The sequence below is a fragment of the Crotalus tigris genome, unplaced genomic scaffold, assembly GCF_016545835.1.
Source record: "Crotalus tigris isolate CLP2741 ecotype Arizona unplaced genomic scaffold, ASM1654583v1 scf7180000021653.269924, whole genome shotgun sequence".
NCBI lineage: Eukaryota > Metazoa > Chordata > Lepidosauria > Squamata > Viperidae > Crotalus > Crotalus tigris.
The window spans coordinates 216,633-236,085 of record NW_024098615.1 but is presented as its reverse complement, the minus strand read 5'-3'; the positions used below and the strand labels follow the sequence as shown (position 1 = coordinate 236,085).

General features: G+C 43.2%; 1 protein-coding gene across 4 annotated transcripts in view; it reads left to right on the top strand.

Annotated features, from left to right (window-relative positions):
* The window catches only part of PID1 (phosphotyrosine interaction domain containing 1), an 86,241-nt gene that overhangs the window by 5,619 nt on the left and 61,169 nt on the right, over positions 1-19,453 (top strand). Inside the window, exon 2 of one of the 4 annotated variants that reach the window (XM_039318914.1) lies at positions 9,292-9,518. The exons of the other annotated variants lie outside the window; for them this stretch is intronic. Coding sequence (XP_039174848.1) covers positions 9,354-9,518 — 165 coding nt within the window. The 5' untranslated portion in view covers positions 9,292-9,353. The remainder of the gene's footprint in view (positions 1-9,291; positions 9,519-19,453) is intronic. 4 annotated transcript variants of the gene reach the window in all.

The following is a 19,453-nucleotide window of genomic DNA, read 5'->3' as shown; positions in this document are numbered from 1 at the left end:
GAAATATTTTGGTGTATGTAAAGTTCCAGGTATTTAATATAATATAACAAGGAGAAATTACAAAATCCATCTCATTAAATAAGAATACATTGGGGCCTAAGGGAAATAAAAAAAGTTTATCCCAACTAATTTTACAACCAAAATACTTTATGAAATACTATAGTACTTTTATAAAATTAGGCAGAGATGTAAGATACTTTCAAATATATTCCAGCATATAAAAATAATTTTACTTACATTCTGTTAATATAATGTATTTAATATCTAATGATTGTCTTATAGTAATGACCAAAGGATAAATTATAAGGGAAAAGTGAACAACCTATTGAGTGCCACATTGTAATTCAGAAAAAGCCTGAAGTCATTCAATTCATTATAATTCTAGAATAGGGCTGAAAATAATACATTTCAATGTACAGATATTGTTATGTCCCGAGCCTTGCAAACGGCTCGGGCGTTTGCAGGCAGTCCCGGGCAGGTGCAAAGCTGCCCGGGACCAGACAGGCTGTCGCCAGCGCCGTGCGCATGCGCGGGTGCTGGCGCGGGAAAAGTATCGCATTTACCCGGGAAATGTCTATATAAGAAGCTGGGAGGTTTTGGGAGCTGCTGAAGCCATCTACTTGTAAGCTGAACGCAGAATAAAGAAAACTGAGAACTCCAACTGCTTCTCGTGTCTGCTTTCCGCCAAGGACTCAACACTGGCGACGAAGGTGGGATTGCCTTACACCGCCTGGAAAGGAAGAAGTGTAAGCTTACCCAAGTGAGTCCTGAGCGGCGGAACGGCGTCGACTCGGCAGCTACCCGCCAATCCAGTGCGCATTCGGGGGTAGGCTGGCTGATAGACCCGTCTCCTGAAGATGGCGAAAATCGGAAGGCTTTCGGAGTTCGACGTCTCACATCCAGAGCGGTGGGAGTCATACGTAGCCAGGGTGGAGAACTACTTCAGGGCAAACCAAGTGAGGGAAGAGAGTTTGAAGGCTGCCACCCTGCTTTGTGTTTGCGGTCAAGACGCCTTCGACATCGCAGAAAACCTTGCAGCACCTGTTCCAGTAGAGTCTGTCAGCTACGCAGATCTGAAGAAGCTATTGAAGGAGCACTTCCACCCCAAGATGTCCGTCATCGCATGGCGCCACACCTTCAAGCAGAGGGATCAACGGCCCGGTGAGTCGGCCAAAGAATTCATCGCCGCATTACGGAAGGCCGCCAAGCACTGCGAGTTCAAAGACCTCGAAGAACGACTGAGGGACCGATTCGTGTGCGGGTTAAGGCATCGAGATCTACAACAGAGACTTTTCGCTAAAGAAGAATTGTCCTACCAAGATGCCTTAAGGGAAGTCACCGCAGAAGAAGCAGCAGGCGGCGCTGTCAAGAACATGCGGCCGATCAGAAACAGTCCAGAGGTTGCATCCGTGCACCAGGAAGACGTCCAAAGAAACTCCGAGGAGGATCCGGACGAGGAAGTCAACCGTCTCCACCCCACGAAGGAAGAAAAACAGAAGGGAAGCTCTTCAGCTCCGCTCAAGTGCATCGGCTGTGGAGGTCGCCACAGGAGAACCGACTGCAAGTTCCGCTCCGCTACCTGCCGGGCATGCGGCAAACAAGGACACATTGCAGCTGTGTGTCTGGGCCGACGAAAGGTACAACCTCAGGAAGAACTGCGCCTGAAAGGTACCAGATTCCCCAGCCAGAATAGGGTAGGGTTTTGCGCTTCACGAAGAAGCATCCTTAGGACAGGCACACACAAGCCCATTAAGAAAAAGCTGTCACTCAAGGTGAAGCTACAAGGGGTTCCATTATCTATGGAACTAGACACAGGGTCTGCCTTTTCAATTATCTCCTTGCATACATTTAGGAAGATTTGTTCCGGTAGTGGAACTCAGGCCAAGTTAAGGCCTTCTGACATTGTGTTAACAGATTTTCAAAATTCAAGAGTGTGTGTTAAGGGGGAGGCCACCCTTAACGTGCAATACAAGAGTTTTGAAGGTCCACTAGACTTATTAGTAGTAGGGGGTGAACGAACGAGTCTCATAGGACTCGATTGGTTTGAGGCCCTGGGGATACACGTCACAGGACTCAACAGTTTACAAACACTCGACCTACAGGAAGTCTGCAAAGAATTTGCAGATGTTTTCAGCCCCCAGCTGGGCACATTCAAAGGACCCCCTGTGTCCTTAAAGCTAGACCCCACTGTCACTCCCATTAGAATTAAAGCAAGAAGGGTCCCTTTTGCTTTAAAGAGTAAAATTGACACTGAGTTAGACAAACTGATTCAACAGGGAATCCTAGAACCTGTTGATTCCAGTCCTTGGGAGACCCCCATTGTCACGCCTCTAAAGGCAAATGGGGACATTCGCATTTGTGCTGACTACAAATGCACTCTGAATAAGGCATTGCAGCAACATGCCTATCCTGTTCCTGTGGTCAGTCATATTCTGGCCTCCCTCAAGGGGGGGCGCGTTTTTGCAAAGCTTGACCTAGCTCAAGCGTATCAACAGCTGCCTGTTGATGATGATGCTGCTATAGCTCAGACTTTTGTGACCCACAGGGGAGCCTTTAAGGTAAAAAGGCTGCAGTTTGGAGTGAATGTCGCTCCTGGGATTTTCCAAAGCGTAATGGAAAACACACTGCGGGGCATACTGGGGGTTTGCCCCTACTTTGATGATGTCTTAATTGCAGGAGACTCCACACACATTCTAGCTGAAAGGCTAAGGGCTGTTCTGTTAAGGTTCAGGAAAACAGGCCTCAAGCTCAAAAAAGACAAATGCAAAATTGGGGTGCCTTCTACTGAATTTCTGGGATTCAAAATTGATGCTGCTGGGATTCACCCTGCTGAATCCAAACTAACTGCTATTTTAGAAGCACCTAGGCCAAAGTCCAAGGCCGAACTTCAGGCCTTCCTGGGTCTCCTGAATTTCTACAATTCTTTTCTTCCACATAAAGCTAGTGTAGCTGAGCCTCTTCACAGGCTACTAGACAAGCAAGCAGTGTGGCGGTGGTCACAGACGCATGAGGCCTGCTTTAACGAAGTCAAGGCCTTGCTCACTTCTAACAGTGTACTTGCACATTTCAACGAGTCTCTTCCTGTGTGCATCGCATGTGATGCGTCCCCTTACGGGGTTGGGGCTGTCCTGAGCCACCTCAGGTCTGATGGAACTCAGGTTCCTGTTGCATATTACTCCAGAACATTGTCTTCTGCTGAGCGCAACTACGCTCAGATAGACAGGGAGGCTCTGGCTGTTGTTGCTGGAATTAAAAAATTCCATGACTTTCTATATGGCAGGCACTTCACGGTCTTCACTGACCATAAGCCTCTGCTGGGACTGTTTACCACACGTAAGCAGACTCCCCAAATCATTTCCCCTAGAATGCTTAGGTGGTCTATTTTTTTGTCTGCATATGATTTTTCTTTACTCCACAAGCCTGGAAAAGAAATGGGCCATGCTGATGGCCTCAGTAGATTGCCTCTGCCAGTAGTAGAAGCTGACCCTGTGCCAGCTGTCAACATTCTATCAATCCAAGCCTTGCCCGAGCTCCCTCTTAGTGCCAGGGATGTTGCCGCTGAAACAGGTACAGATCACACACTTTCACGTGTCCGTTCCTGGGTTTTGTCTGGTTGGCCTGAGCACTGCCCTAGTCCTGAGTTTCAGAGTTTCTGGTCCAAAAGGAACGAGCTGTCCCTTTCTCAGGGTTGTCTGCTTTGGGGAAACAGAGTTGTCATTCCCACCTCAATGAGGACTAGGGTCTTAGAATCCCTCCACGAGGGTCATCCTGGCATTGTTCGTATGAAGGCCCTTGCGCGCAGCCACTTGTGGTGGCCTGGTTTAGATAAAGATATTGAGGCTAAGGTGCATGCATGCCACCTGTGCCAACGATCTCGCCCAGAGATGCCCCAAGCTCCCGTGCATAGATGGGAGGAAACACAGTCCCCATGGTCTAGGGTGCACATTGACTACGCTGGGCCCTTTCAGGGCCAGTTCTTCTTGGTCCTTGTTGACAGCCATTCAAAATGGCTTGAGGTTGTACCTGTCTCATCCACCACCACTGCAAAGACTATTCAGGTACTGAGGGGGATTTTTGCTGCACACGGGCTTCCAGATGTCATTGTGTCTGACAACGGCCCTCAATTCACTTCCTCTGAATTCCAAGCTTTCTTACAGGCTAACATGATTCGTCATGCCACGTCTGCACCCTTCCACCCGTCCACCAACGGTATGGCTGAACGTATGTTGCGCATCACGAAGGGGACTGGCATCACAGGTTGGCTGACTTTCTCCTTTCTTATTGCACGACACTGTCCACTTCTACAGGGAGAAGCCCAGCTGAACTTCGTTGGGGGCGTCAACTTACTACTAAACTTGACCGGTTGCATCCGGACAGACTGCCTTCATCTACCTCACATCCTAGGGCACCTAGACAACTACTTGTGGGTGCCCCGGTTTGGGCTCGCAATTACGGGCCTGGTCATACATGGGTCCCCGCTTCTATTTCCAGGGTCACAGGTCCTCTCTCCTACGAGGTAGCCCTGGACAACGGTCGTGTCCTGCGTCGGCACATCGACCAACTCCGCCCTAGGCGGGACTTTCAGATGAGACTCCTGGGTCTTTTCCAGGGGGGGAGGGGGACCCTTTGGAGCAAAGGGAAGGGCACGAGCTGCTGCCCATCTCCACTGATGGAGCCACAAATGGCCCATCCCAGGGTTCCGCGAGAGCTCCGAACAAGAATTCTATGAGCCTACCCAACTACCAGGCATCCACGCCTACTCCAGCCAGGGAGTCACCCCGGGGGCATACTCACTTTCCACACACATCACACAGCACTCCAGTCACGGAGGATACCCGGGGGCATCCCAACAAATCATTTCCCGCAAGAGAGCTGGCACACAATCCCCAAGGTTGGCCTGACCTTACCCCAAATCCTACAGGGGGTCAAACATACAGGGAGGTGGTCGAGGAACCAAGTCCCGACTACAACACCTCTAGCCCAAATCAGGGAGTAACTGAGTTTTGGGAAAGTACAGAAACCCACACAAGCCCGGACACAGAACGGGGTTCAGGGAATGGACAGCCTCCTGACAGGTCTTGGACGGACCTAGGAGGTTCAACAGAGACGCCCAGCAGTGGCTATCACTTCAAGGGGCCCGAGGGTCTACAGCTAGGCAGGTCAACCAGGTCACAAAGTGACAGAAGCCCTGGCCTGACGAGCCCGGTGGGCGAGCAAGCAGGCCAGGCATCGGGGCACAGTCCTTGGAAGGCACCAAGGCAAAATAAGGAGAACAGGCTCACATCTCCCTCCAGTCAGGGAACTCATGCTAGTAACCCAGAGCTGAGAAGGTCACAGAGAGCAAAGAAATCTCCTAAGTACCTAAAGGATTATATAACATTGCTGGCAAGGCAAAAGCCAGCAAACAGTGGGAGCACTGGGGAACAGAACATTGTATAGAGTAAATGATTATATGTTGGTAATAGTTTTAGCCCGGGGGAAAGGGGTGTTATGTCCCGAGCCTTGCAAACGGCTTGGGCGTTTGAAGGGAGTCCCGGGCAGGTGCAAAGCTGCCCGGGACCAGACAGGCTGTCGCCAGCGCCGTGCGCATGCGTGGGTGCTGGCGCGGGAAAAGTATCGCATTTACCCGGGAAATGTCTATATAAGAAGCTGGGAGGTTTTGGGAGCTGCTGAAGCCATCTACTTGTAAGCTGAACGCAGAATAAAGAAAACTGAGAACTCCAACTGCTTCTCGTGTCTGCTTTCTGCCAAGGACTCAACAGATATAATGATTACTTGCTTTAAAAAAATAATCAAAATGAAATGCTTTTCCTGCATCTAAAGATACCAGTACAGCAGAGTCCATTATCTCCTTGGCTATATCTAATAAATCAGTCAATAATCTTACATTGTCTGATGCCTGACAACTTTTGATGAGTGAAAGAGTTGAAATATATATGATAAAACCTTCAGCTGCTACTTAGCCATTATAATAGTTAATATTTTAATATGAACATTAATTAATAAACTAGACCTATAACTAGCACAAAATGTAGAATCTTTACCTGGTTTGAAAACTAAACTTATTATGACTCATAAAATGATGGCAATTTAGCATCCTTAAAAGATTCGTAATACACATCCAAAATGTAGAATCTAACAAACTGGCAAATAGCTTATACTGTTATAGTAGTTTAATAGTCATCAGAGCCTGGAGTTTTACCATTTGATAACAGCTGCGTAGAATCTAATGGTTTTCGAGGTGACAAGGAAGACTTCAGCAAACTTATATTGCTTTTTTTCTTCTGTTCAATTGTGTCTGTTAGAGACTGCCTTGCCTTTTCTTACCAACTTGCATCTGTTTTCTATCTTTTCTTTAATGCTGCATTGTATTTGCTTATAAATAAACTGTAGCTCAGTAATCTCGGAATGGGACATATAGGTTGCACTCCCTCTAATTATTTACTGCAGTTCAGTCTTAATTAGCTTCAAACTTATTCTAGTGTTAGTTATCAGATCTATTCAGCTGTGGCAAAAATTTGAGATCAATTAACTTCATGTTAATCCTCAGATTTACCCATCCAAAGCAAAATCATAAGTACAGTATTATTTGAGAAGTCTGTCAAAAGGGCATTTATAAAACAGTTTTCTGCCATTCATTGTGTATACGGAGATATTAAAATTATACTCATTTAAAAAGTAGATTAGACATTGACACGGGGAATGACTCTCTCCCACCATTATTTTCTTGGTTTCTCAATGTACCAGTGATAATGTGTATTCTTTTAGAAATAGTCACAGCTAAAAAGAAATTGGCTATGAGCTGGCAGGAAAAAGATTCATTTACATTTCAATTTTATTTGATTTTCTGCTATAATCCACTAATTAAGCCTCTAGATTTTATTTATTTAAATAATATGTTTCTGTTTCTAATTTACTGAGTTCATTTAAAAACAACAATAACAATAAATAATCAGGAGAACTAATACAATTTTATATCGTTTTGGTGAACTGAAAAGTTTCATACAATGAATTTGCAGTCCCAGGGGGAAAAACAAGTACCACCATAGGCTGGATCATAGCTTTCCTTCTGTCTAGTGTAGGAATGTAGTAGATTTATAGACGAAAGGCATCACTGAAATTAGAAATTCATTCAGGGTTGATATTATGATAAAACCAGCTGTTAAAGCACTGGAGCTTCTATAAGGAAATGATACTTTCCCCTGTCTTGGACATAATTAGATTTGGACCTTGGCATACTTACCCAGTGCTTTTTTGCTTTTATTTTTCATGAATGTTGACTTTAGACAAGGTGAGAAAGCCACAAGTCCCTGAATTGTGTTTTGAGGTTCTTTATAACTTCCTGGATTATTGTATACTTCTAAAGTATTTTTCACAGAACAGTCACTGTTTGGATGAGAAGATCAACAATCTTCTCCAGCATGATGAATGTAGCATCCACTGGTAGGTAATCTCAGCCTTCCTGGTCAGTTGAGACTAAGTCAGAACTTTAGCCACGCCTCCCTTGGGCGGTGCCTTCCCAGTTTTTGACTTAGTCTCAGCTCAGTTGGACGCAATTTGTTTGGCTCCTCAGTTAGGCTAGTTAAAATAGATATATTTCAGGATTATTGGAAGTAAATTGGATTTAGGTGTTAGGCTTTAGTTTCATTTTTCCAACCTCGTGGCCATGAGGTATAATGCATCTGCCGGTGTAAACACTGATCCAGATCGCAGCGGAGGCTGCACGACTTAAATGCAAGTTGTCTGGGCTTTCTAACTAAAGGGAGAAAAGGCGTTAGTGAGCTAATTTCCCTCACACCTTTCTCAGTCCGGACGGTCTGTATAGATTGGTGGTGTTCTTCCTCAGGCGTTGCCATTTTGGGAGATGAGGAGGCTCACAGCCGCCGTTTTGGATTGCAACAACAGGTGTGGTCACCATTTTGAAGGCTCGTGTGCTATAGTGGTACAATCGGGCCTGATCCCAGCTGAATTTGGCCTGCTGTGCCGGGCTTTCAAGGGGGATTCCAGCACTCCTTTACTCATTCCTCTCCTATTCAGACAAAGGGGGGTGCGACCGCCATTTTGGATTTCACTAAGTGATCGCACCTATTCTTTCTGTATTGTCTTCCAAGGGGGAATTAATTTAGAATCCACCTGTTCTTATTTGTTCGCGGCACTGTGCCAGCAGGGCCTAGACAGGCAGTTCTAGCGAACTGTCTGGCTGTTTGCCATCATGGTTGATCAGAGCGCGGGAACTTCCCTCTCTGAAAACCAGGTCTGCGTGTTGTTTTCCCCCCTTCCTGGACATCTCCTACCCAGAATATCTAGTGTGTGATAGCAGACAGTGCAACTCCTCAGACATCACAGGGCTCTGACGTTCCCCCCCCCACCCAAAAAGCACAGATCTTCTGATTTCGACACGGGGGAAAAAAAAAAGGCCAAGAAAAAGAACATATCCACCAAGGAGCCCTCCAAAGCAGCTGAGCGAGAGGCCTTGAGAAGACATCAGGCGCTGGAGAAGGAGTTCTCCAGAGATCAAAGGCTCATATCCAGTGAGGCTGAAGTGGTTCCCCCCATCTCACTGGACCCATCCCCCTTCGCGCCTCAATTCGCGCCTTCTCATGATGCCCCTAGGGCATGGTCTCCTCAGGGGGAAACTGAACAGGTTGGTCCCCCTCCTCCTCCTCCTCCTTCCTCTTTTTCCATCACACAACAAGCCCCTGAAGCCACATACACTCCCACTGCAGCTGGAGTTCGTTATACAGACCAACAGGACATATGGTCAGAGCCATTCCAGGCGTCCATCTACCATGCATTTGGGCAGTTCATGGCCTCCTCCATGGGTCAAAGGTCTCCACAGGTACCACCACCTCCGCCTATACCTTTACCTCAAACAGGGCGTGCCCTGTTAACCGGCTCTGGTAATTCTGAGACATCCTCTCAGTTAGGGGAAGAGGAGTCCATGAACCTGGAGACAGCAGACATGCCTATGTCATAGGATGAGGAGGCGGCGCTGGATCCGGCTCCGACATCAGGTCTCTTTGATCCTTCCCTGTTCAGATCATTGCTTATAAAGGCCTGTACTACGGCCAAATTGGCTGTTAAAAAAGGAGCGTAAACCATCTACCTCCACTGCACAAGAGTCTAATCCCTTGTTTGCAGAGCAAGTAGTGGAGGAGAAACAAATTCCTTGCCCAAGTGTCTTCCGCACCACTGTGGAGAAACAGTGATCCTCATTGGCCACTTTGCCTTCTCCCAATAGTACGGAAAAGAAACTCTTTAATGTTTCCTCTTCATTTGCTTCCCTCCTAGAGGTGCCTACCGTAGATACTCCTCTCACTTCGTTGTTCTCCACATCCACAATTCCGGGAGATATGGCTGAAGCCCTAAAGACGGAGGACAAGAAGTTTGAGTTTTCTCTCCGCAGAGCGCACCAGGCCTCAGCATGGGCGATCAAGGTGGCAACGTCTTTGTCCTTTTTCGCAAGGGCGTCCATTATGTGGCTTGGCGAACTACAGTCCCTGATTCCGTCTGACCAGGTGCGTACACACCAGACATTGGGAAAATTAGTTGCTGCGTTGGAATTTATGGCAGATGCATCTCTCTACTCTGCCAGGTACTCCACCAGATCCATTGCGGCCACTGTCTCATCCCGCAGGCTGCTGTGGTTGAAACAGTGGAGGGAAGACTTAAAATCCAAGTGGCGCCTATCGACAGATATGTACAATGGTCCTGTTCTAGAACCATACCGTATAGATGGGAAGGACAAGCACAAAATTCTTGTGCACCCTTCTAAGAGGTCAGATAAAAGACCCCAGCAGGAATTCCACAGGCAGTCCTTTTGTGCCGGAGGTTCCTGGGAGTGGAGGCAACCCTTTCGGGCCGGGCAGTCCTGGGAATGGCCCAGAGGTTCTCAATCCTTTTTACCCAGACAGGATCGACAGCAGGACCGCCAGAATCCTGGAACCAGGGGTCAATTCCAGTCCAAGCATCCCTTTTGAGGGTCCGGGGGCCACTCTTACAGGTGGTCCAAGTGACGCCAAAGTAGACCCTCCTATAGGCGGTCACTTAGCGCTGTTCAGCAACATTTGGGAGGTCACCACCAACGACTCTTGGGTAAGGGAGAGCATAAGATACAGTCTCGCCCTGGAATTTATATCCATCCCTCCAGACCGCTTTATACAGTGTCCCACCTCAAGAAACACAAACAAGGCCGAGTTGGTATCCACGGCCATATCCCATCTGTTAGAGATAGAGGCCATAGAACCAGTACCTCTGGAACAGAAAGGACGGGGGTTTTACTCCATTCTGTTCGTGGTCCCCAAGGCCTCGGGAGGTTGGAGGGCCATATTGGATTTAAAGGGACTCAATTACTTCCTAACCTACAGGAGGTTCAAGATGCAGTCTCTCAAATCCATTCTGGCCAGTATCAGAAAAGGGGATTTCCTCTCCTCCATAGACCTGACAGAGGCATACCTCCACATCCCCATCCTCCCACAACACCGCAGATTCCTCCGGTTTTGTTACGCGTACTGGCATTATCAGTACAGGGCTCTATCCTTTGGGCTTTCTTTGGCCCCTCGGGTATTCAAAAAGTTATTGGCAGTCTTAGCAGCCCATCTCAGGTTAATTCTGGTGCGCGTACAATGTTATAGGATATAATTATCCAATCCAGTTCTTTCTGTTCCGCCCAATCAGACCTTCAACTCACAATCAATACTTTTCAGGAGCACGGATTTTCCGTGAATTTCAAGAAGAGTCACACAACCCCTTTAACTCGCCTCCTTCACCTAGGAGCAATAATAGACTCAAATCTTTGCAAGGTTTACCTCTCCCAGGAGCACAAAAACAGTATCAGGTCACTTGTCCACAAGATCTGGAGAGAAAAGGTGGTTCCATTGGTTCAGCTGTCTCAGCTGTTGGGGAAGATGGTCTCCTGTCTGGGAATCATTCCTTGGGCCAGACTACATTCGAGAGCTCTCCAGTGGTTCCTCCTTCCCTTCCAGAAACGGAACGTGAGTGCTTCCACGAGGAAGGTGAAAGTCCCACACCACACTGTTGTCACTTCTGTGGTGGACGTCGTCAGCAATGAACAGGGATCCCTATTCAAGGAGCCTCCCAGGCTCACTTTGACTACAGACACCAGCCTGTTCGGCTGGGGCGCCCACCTACAGACTCACATGGCACAGGATCAATGGTCCCAGTCAGATTTATCGCACAACATAAATTGGCTAGAATCAGAGCAATCTATTTGGCACTCCGTCAATTCTCTGTCCTTATGGTGGGAAAGCACGTTCTAATACTGACGGAGAACATAGCAGCCAGGCCCATGTCAACAAACAAGGAGGGACCCGGTCGTGGTCTCTCATGCTGGAGGACTTGGACCTGGGTCTGTGGGCAGAGTCCAACCTGGAATCTAACAATGCAGAGCACATATCTGGGGAAGTGAATCGTCAAGCCAACTCACTGAGCAGGGTTATGGTCAACCACTTGGAGTGGCGCCTGGACCTGGCCCTGTTCAGGGAAATCTCGGCCAGATTCGGACAACTACAAGTGGATTTGTTTGCCTCCCGACAAACTCCCAACTACCCAGATACTTCACAAAGTTCCCCTCACCGGGGGTGGAGGGAATGGATGCCCTCCGCAGCAAATGGCCCAGGGGACTCCTTTATGCTTTTCCTCCTCTCCCCCTGATACCAGCGACCATCCGCAAGCTTCTTCAAGAACGAGCGGAAGTAATCTTAGTTGTCTCACACTGGCCAAGGTGACCGTGGTTTGCCGACCTCGTGGATTTGTCACTCTCCCCACCGTGGAGGATTCCGCCGGGTTGCATCTCTCTCAGGAGAGACTTCAACACCCAGACCCCAAGTGCGTTCAACTAGCTGCTTGGCACTTGAACAGGAGAGTTTAGCCAGGCAGTCCTATTCGTCTGGGGTGATCTCGATAATCCAAGCCTCAAGGCGCCCCTTGACCAATAGGATTTATGATGCCACGTGGAGAAACTTCTTCACGTGGTGTATTAAACAGAACCTTGGACCGTTGGCGGTCACCATTCCTGACATATTAGACTATCACTTGGAGGGCCTGAATAAGGGTCTATCGCACAGTACATCCGCAGATAGGTTGCGGCCTTATCAACAGTCCTCACGTGCGACAATTTAGTCCCATTATCACAGCATCCTACAGTTGGCTCCTTTCTAAAAGGGGTAGTTAACACTAAGCCTCTTACGGTGCATCGCTATCCCTCATGGGACTTACCAAAGGTGTTACCAGCCCTCATGACATCACCATTCGAACCCATCCGGTCTTGCTCACTTTACTTCCTTTCTCTGAAGGTTGCCTTTCTGGTAGCCATCACGTTGGCAAGACATATTTCGGAACTGGCCGTGCTCTTGGTCAGAAGTGACCTGTGTATGATTCTGGATGGCAGAGTGGTCCTTAGATTGGACCCTTCTTTCATTCCGAAAGTCAATACCTGGTTCCATAGGTCCCAAGATTTTATTCTTCCAGACTTTTGTCCTAACCCGTCACATCGTCTGGAGAGGCTGTGGCATAAATTGGACGTGTGCAGGGCTCTGCACCATTATGTTAAGTGGACTGCTGCTTTTCGCAAGTCGGAGGCCCTGTTTGTGTCTTTCCAGCTCTCTTCCATGGGTAAGAAGGTGTCATCTTCAACCATTGGAAGAGGGATCAGAGCATGCATTGCTCACACCTATAGACCCCAGTCTCTCCCGGTACCTGCAAACATTACCGCTCATTCTACACGTAGCGCGGCCACATTAGTGGCCTGGTCTACCCAGGCTTCTGTTGAGGAGATCTGTAGGGCAGCGACTTGGTCTTCTCCCTCTTCCTTTTAAGGCATTACAAACTTGATAAGTTCGCTGCGGCAGATGCCTCATTTGGTAGAAGGGTTTTGCAGCAGGTTGTTTCCTCGCAGGGACACATGCCTAGACTTCCCCCCGTAGGACATGGAGGCTTTGGTATGTCCCACCGGTGGATGCTACATTCATCATGCTGGAGAAGGTGCGTTGTCTTACCTGAACGCCTTTCTCAGCATGATGATGTAGCATCCACACCATCCCTTACTGATAGTCTAGACAGGTGTAATTGTAGGAGGAGCCATTGCGTCAAACTTCGTCATGGATACTTCACCTCGTCAAAACTGGGAAGGCACCGCCCAAGGGAGGCGTGGCTAAAGTTCTGACTTAGTCTCAACTGAGCAGGAAGGCTGAGATTACCCGCCGGTGGATGCTACATCATCATGCTGAGAAAAGGCATTCAGGTAAGACAACGCCCCATCTCAAATCTTTTGCTTTTCAAGACTGTATCTCTGATTTTCATTGGTGGAGACCCTGGTGTTTTGAAAACGGTTTTGCAACTGTTTTCTAGACTGATAGGCATCTTTTAAAAGATATCTCTTATTTTTTTTACAGAATTTTTTGGAGATTTCTTCTAAGAATGGAATTTACTGTTAGACTGTATGGTAAGAATACCCCTATGAAGAGGGGAATCAAAGTTTACAGGATACAAATCTGATTTCTTTAAATTAGGAACTCATACAATTAGTCCTAATTATGTCTTTAATTAAATTGATTGAATGGGGGCGATTACCTCTTCATACTGTCACAGAAACATTATGTGTTAGATGACTTCATAATATTAGTAGATTAGATACATTAAATGAACACCAATTTCAGGGTTATTTGTTTGTAATAGCAAAAGGAGGCACATAAAGATTTTTAATATTCAGAAAATCTGAAAAGAACAAATAGGTTTTTTTTACAGAACTGCAATGTTATACTTCGAATATATGCCTTCTCTATAGTAGAATTTATAAAAGCTATACTAACTTAGTGTTCTGTTTAGCTATTTTTAATATAATATGTATTTTATGCATAAAGGACTAATCTTATTTTTTTTAAAAAAATCAAGCAACCACACTGATTTTTCTAAGCGAGTGAATGCAAGATTTTTCTTCCCTTCAGTGATCCTTGATATTGGAAAACTATAATAAGGTGTTTCTTAGTTGAATAAAAATACTGCCTTATAATGTATTATTCTGAAAGGCTATTTTGGATTAAAATAATTGGTTAAACCTGATATACAAAATATATCATGTAATTTTTACACACCCAAAATTATCCGCAAGTTTATCCACTACTATTATGGTCACTGTATTATTGACCTAACCCCTAAATAAACTTGCTTGTGATTGGTCTGTACCAGTAATGAATACATGTAACCAATACCAGCATTTATTTTCTTTTCCTTCAAAACTCTCCTAAAACATGAGTGCTTGAGTGCTAATTAGGTAGACTAAATGCTGTCTAATTTCCCAGGGTGGCTGATTAGAAACCTTCATGTAACATTTATGAGCTTCTTATGGAGAATGATTTTCCCCATCTTTATGTTCGGTGAGACATTCTAATCTAGTAGCCATATTGATACTTTAGAAAGTAGTCACAGCAAAAAAAAAAAAAAAAGATCTTTAGGTCACGGTGGATGGCTTGAATTAATATGTATCTGTTACAGAAATGGAAAATTTTATAATGGGAATTCATAATAAAAAAAAACTAGATATGCAAATATATGATGTAATTATACTTTAAGAATAGTGACATCTGTTCTTGGACCAGCTGGTTAAAAAAATCACAAAATTGTCTAACAATTCTATTATGTATGCAATATTCAGATTCAAAGTGGGAAAAGAGTTTTGCTGTTTTTGGTTCTTCTTACAGAAACAACATCTTTCCTGTTCTCACGTACTACCATAACCATACAAACTCAGGACTATATGTGTGTGAATTAAGGATGTCCTTTAGTTTTTGTGATAATTGAGAGAGAAAACACTTTATCTTTGTCCATAAACTTACCTTCTCTTTACCTCTTCCATCTTACCTGCCTTAATCTCAAGGGAGCAGATTGATATTTAGGTCCAGGAGTCATTTCATGGAACACATATTCTCATAACACTATACAATGCATGTTCTATTGCCTTATAATTATTGTTATTGGGGTTTTTTGTTTATTTGTGGGGGTTATTTTTGGTCTTATGTTTTGAGCTCTGAAGACTTTCCTTATCTTGTAGAATCTCGGGTCACCAATCTGTTTTGTTATTTGTCACTTTATTACTGGAACTGATATGCTTCATCAGTTGGACTTCCTTGTAAACTTATCTTGTTTTGCTATCCTTGGCTATTTTGTTCCAATTTCTGCTAGGGCTAATTGAATTAGAGGGTCTTATTCAATGCTTTGAATCTTATAAATAAGTTAATTTTCTAGACTTCTTGCTATTTGAGTTAATATCAAATAAGATGTTTGAAAACAAAATAGATCTGGAGATTTAGAAAAACTCATCTGGCACTACTTAGGTCAGGGCAGCTCCCATTTTCTAAGTTGTTTATACTTTGCAGAAAATGAGCTGCTCTGAAAAAAATGTTAATTCTGGGGGAAGCTTGGTATAACTAAGAGAAATAAAAGTAAGTTTTTTTGTAAAAAGACTGTTGTGGATTACATCCTGAGAATTCAATACAACATACTACCTTTTTAGAAAGCACATACCTTGTTTAATTATTCAAATCAATAGTTTTATTGAAAGCAGCTAATTAAAATTCTGTAGGCTTTATTAGGCTGTGTTTATCTAGACTCACAAATTTGTTGGTAAGTAGATGTGATTTGCACTGGACTGATAATTAAATTTCGTTCATTTCTTCATTCTTCTATCCAAAAGAGAGCATGCTAAAATGATGGAATATGCTTTTTTTAGTTAACATTTATTTTTATGATTATTCCAATGTTGTTTCAAGTGAAAGAATAATTTGTCTTACATTTGGTGCAAAACAAGTCTCTTTATTGCCATGCTGAATGTTGATTTGCAGCCAGTCTCAATATAAGCTTGATCTTTTAAAGAACCAGCTTTCAAAAGACTACAATTATTTTTCATTCCAGAATCATTTTAGTCTCATACAGCAAATCATAATAGAACTCAACGCTACTTTAAAAAATAACAAATTTGTAATGGCAAGAGCTTTTATACATAAAACTTCCTTCATAAAAGGCACAAATAAACCTATTTCAAACTGATGTCACATATAACTTAAAAGGTTCTTCTATTGTCCACAAAATTATCCTTTATCTTTCTTTTCAATATCTAGTTTGAATTCTAACTGCACATAAAAGGATGGTCATTTATAATAATTGTTCTATGGCTGTGAAATGGGTCATCCTGATGTCTGCGTTCGAAAAGTGATAAACAAGATTTTTCAGATTGTGTTTTCAGTTCTCTGCTTCTAAGCTTTACAGGTAGTTCTTACTTAACAATGATAAAGCACAACATCATGTGTCTATAGCAACTTATGCTAGGAATTGTGCAATTCCAGTTGCCATTGTTAGGTGAATTCTGTGTGATAAGACCTACAGTTATAAGATTGTCATTTGTGACAGCCTGATGGCTTTCTCATTGACTTTGCTTGTTGAAAGCTGTCAATGAAGGTCACCTATGGTGCCACGAGATGCTTTGACATTATAATTGTGAGCTGCATGAAATTGCAGCTTCATTGCCAAGCATGAAATAACAATCATGTGACTGTGGGGATGCTCCAACAGCTACAGCTATAAAAGCAAGTCCTACTTGTCCAGTGCTGTCATAATTTTGAACGGTGGCTAAATGAGTGGTCATTCAATGACTATGTGTAAAAGGTTAGCTAGCAAATAGCAATAATAAACCATACTCAGTTTGACACTTTCCAAAAGCAACATTTAGAAAATATAGTTAACATTGGAGTCATATAGGCGTTAGGATGAATGCTGTCACTAAAACAGTGCTTTTCATCTGGAACCCAAGATGGGTCACTCATCTAGATCTCTTTAGGCAAAAATGACAAGAGAACGATCATGTTATAGGTCACTATGTTTTAAGGCTTGGCCTTTAGAAGAATCATCAACATTGTGAATTGCACCTAGAAACACACTGGTAACCAGTGTAGCAGCAAAGCAGTGGTGTCACATGATGAAACGAGCATGAATCACTACTCTTCTGATCACATTTTGGGCCATTATGGCTTTTAAAATGATCTTCAGGGGCAGCTTCATTAAATTATTGTAGTAAGCTGATCACAAGATAGCTTACAATTCTGTAAAGAAGTGCTGTTTGATAGATCTCTCCCCACCTACCAATACCAACTGGAACTGGCACCAGATGAAGAAGAATCACTGCAATATATTCCTATCCTATGGGGATGAACAGAAGGATATCATTATCCATGGTACTAGATACAAATGAGGCAACAAGCAGGATGAGCAGCACTGCACCACCTCTACCTCCCTTCTACCAGAGTTTATTTACATGTGTGATCAGTGCTGTTTCTGTTGTGTACCCAGATGTAAAATCCAGCTGAAAGGTCCAGTTATAGTTCCAATATATCTGAAACATGCAAGAAAGGTAATCTTGATTGTAGCATATCAGCAAAAACATCCACAAAACAAGTGATTCATAGAATATTCGAGAGAATAATCTATTTTGTTGGGACATCTCATACACAAAAACGTATCTTTTATTACAGAGCCATTTTTAAACATGCTTAAAAATATAAATTTTCCAGATTCAGGACTATCATGAATATTGAGATTTCACTGAATTGTACAAATTATGAAACATTTTGTTTTGGTTTTTGAGTTTTGATCTCATTCTAATGCTGACATATGGATATTTATATTGTCCAGACAGTGATTCTACAGTTTACAGAGTCTGCACATTAGCTAAGATATGGTTTGTTATGTAAGCCATAATTGCTGGATTTCTAGTTATACAATGGATTAGAAATTACAATGGCTGGACTCACATAGCATTTCACTAACCAGTAACTAGTATGTCTTAATGTGAAGTATGAATCTAGCTAATCAGACAATCCATTCAGACAGACGGGATGATAATATTTTTTTTTCTTATCAAATTGTTGGATTGAAAATTTGTTTTACAGAGATTTCCATGTTACTACTCCTAATGGTTTGGAGTATTGTTCAAATTCAAGTTTGCTTTGTTGACAGTCCTGAATCTGGAGAATTTATATTTTTAACTATGTTTTAAAACAGCTCTGCAATAAAACACATGTTTTTGTGTATGAAATGATAACAAATTTATGCCCCACAAAAGATGAGAGGATTTTTATTGCATAAACTTGCAATGTAGTTTACTGAATGGAATAATGATCAACAGAGAACCAGTGAAACTAAGAATCTTATGAAATTCAAGGATAAAAATAACTAAAGGCTGAGAAATACAAACAATGCATATAGGACTGCAATTCTGCCAGTATTTGGGAATAAGACACAGTAAGTTGAGTAAAAATTATTTTTGTATAAATCATGCTTTTATGATGTATAGTTTTGAACACTGGGTTAAGTGGTTATCAAACTGCATAAAGAATACAGTGATCTCTGATAGGAATACAACATCAGAAACACATAAAATATCACTTATTACTATCAAACTGGTAGGTGTTTGAATAAAATCTTTAATAGACAAAGTTATGGAAACTTCTACTTTGCTTGCTGTGAAGTTTATTCTATTTGTTTGTAGAATAATGACTGAACCATTTGTTTCTTTGTTATTATTTGAGGCAGTTGGAAATGTGACTTTTTCCAAGATAAACTGCATATGTGTGGTTTGGCATTGGAATAACTAATGTTGAATAAACCTGGAGTTTCAGAGCAATTATGACTGAATTAAAATGGTATCAACTGAATTATGAATGTGGTTGCGGTTATGTGGGGAAAAGCTTTGGCCTTGCATATATTTATGATTCAAATGTTAATTTTAGTTACGGTTGAGTAAAATCAACCTCAATGAAGTAAATGTAGTTATCCACAATTTGTCTTATCTTTATACAAGCTTCAATTTATTCATTGCACTACAAAAATATTACTTCAGGTTCAGCAATTAGCCTTTTCACGTCACGAAATACAGATATCTTTTTTCAAGGGAAATAGAAGATGTTTTAGAAAAAGAATTCTTACAGATTGCTTCATTTTTGTTCACTGTAAAATTTCTTAACTACTATTTTTTAAAAAGAAAAAAAGAATTTAGCAGCCTCAAAAGCGATGGAATAGAACTTCCAGAATTCTCAATTCAGAATAACAGAATTGGAAGGGATCTTGAATGTCTTCTAGTCCAACCCCCTAGTCAAGCAGGAAACCCTGAACCATTTCAGACAAATGGTTGTTCAGTTTCTTTTAAACAGCCTCCAGTGTTGGAGCACCCACAACTTCTGAAGGGAAGTCGTTCCACTGATTAATTATTCTAACTGTCAGGAAATTTCTCCTTAGTTCTAGGTTGATTCTCTCCTTGATTAGTTTCCATTCATTGCTTCTTGTTCTGCTGTTATGTGCTTTGGAGAATAGATTGATCCCTCTTCTTTGTGGCAGCCCCTTAGTTATTGGAACACAGGTATCATATAACCCCTAGTCCTTCTTTTCA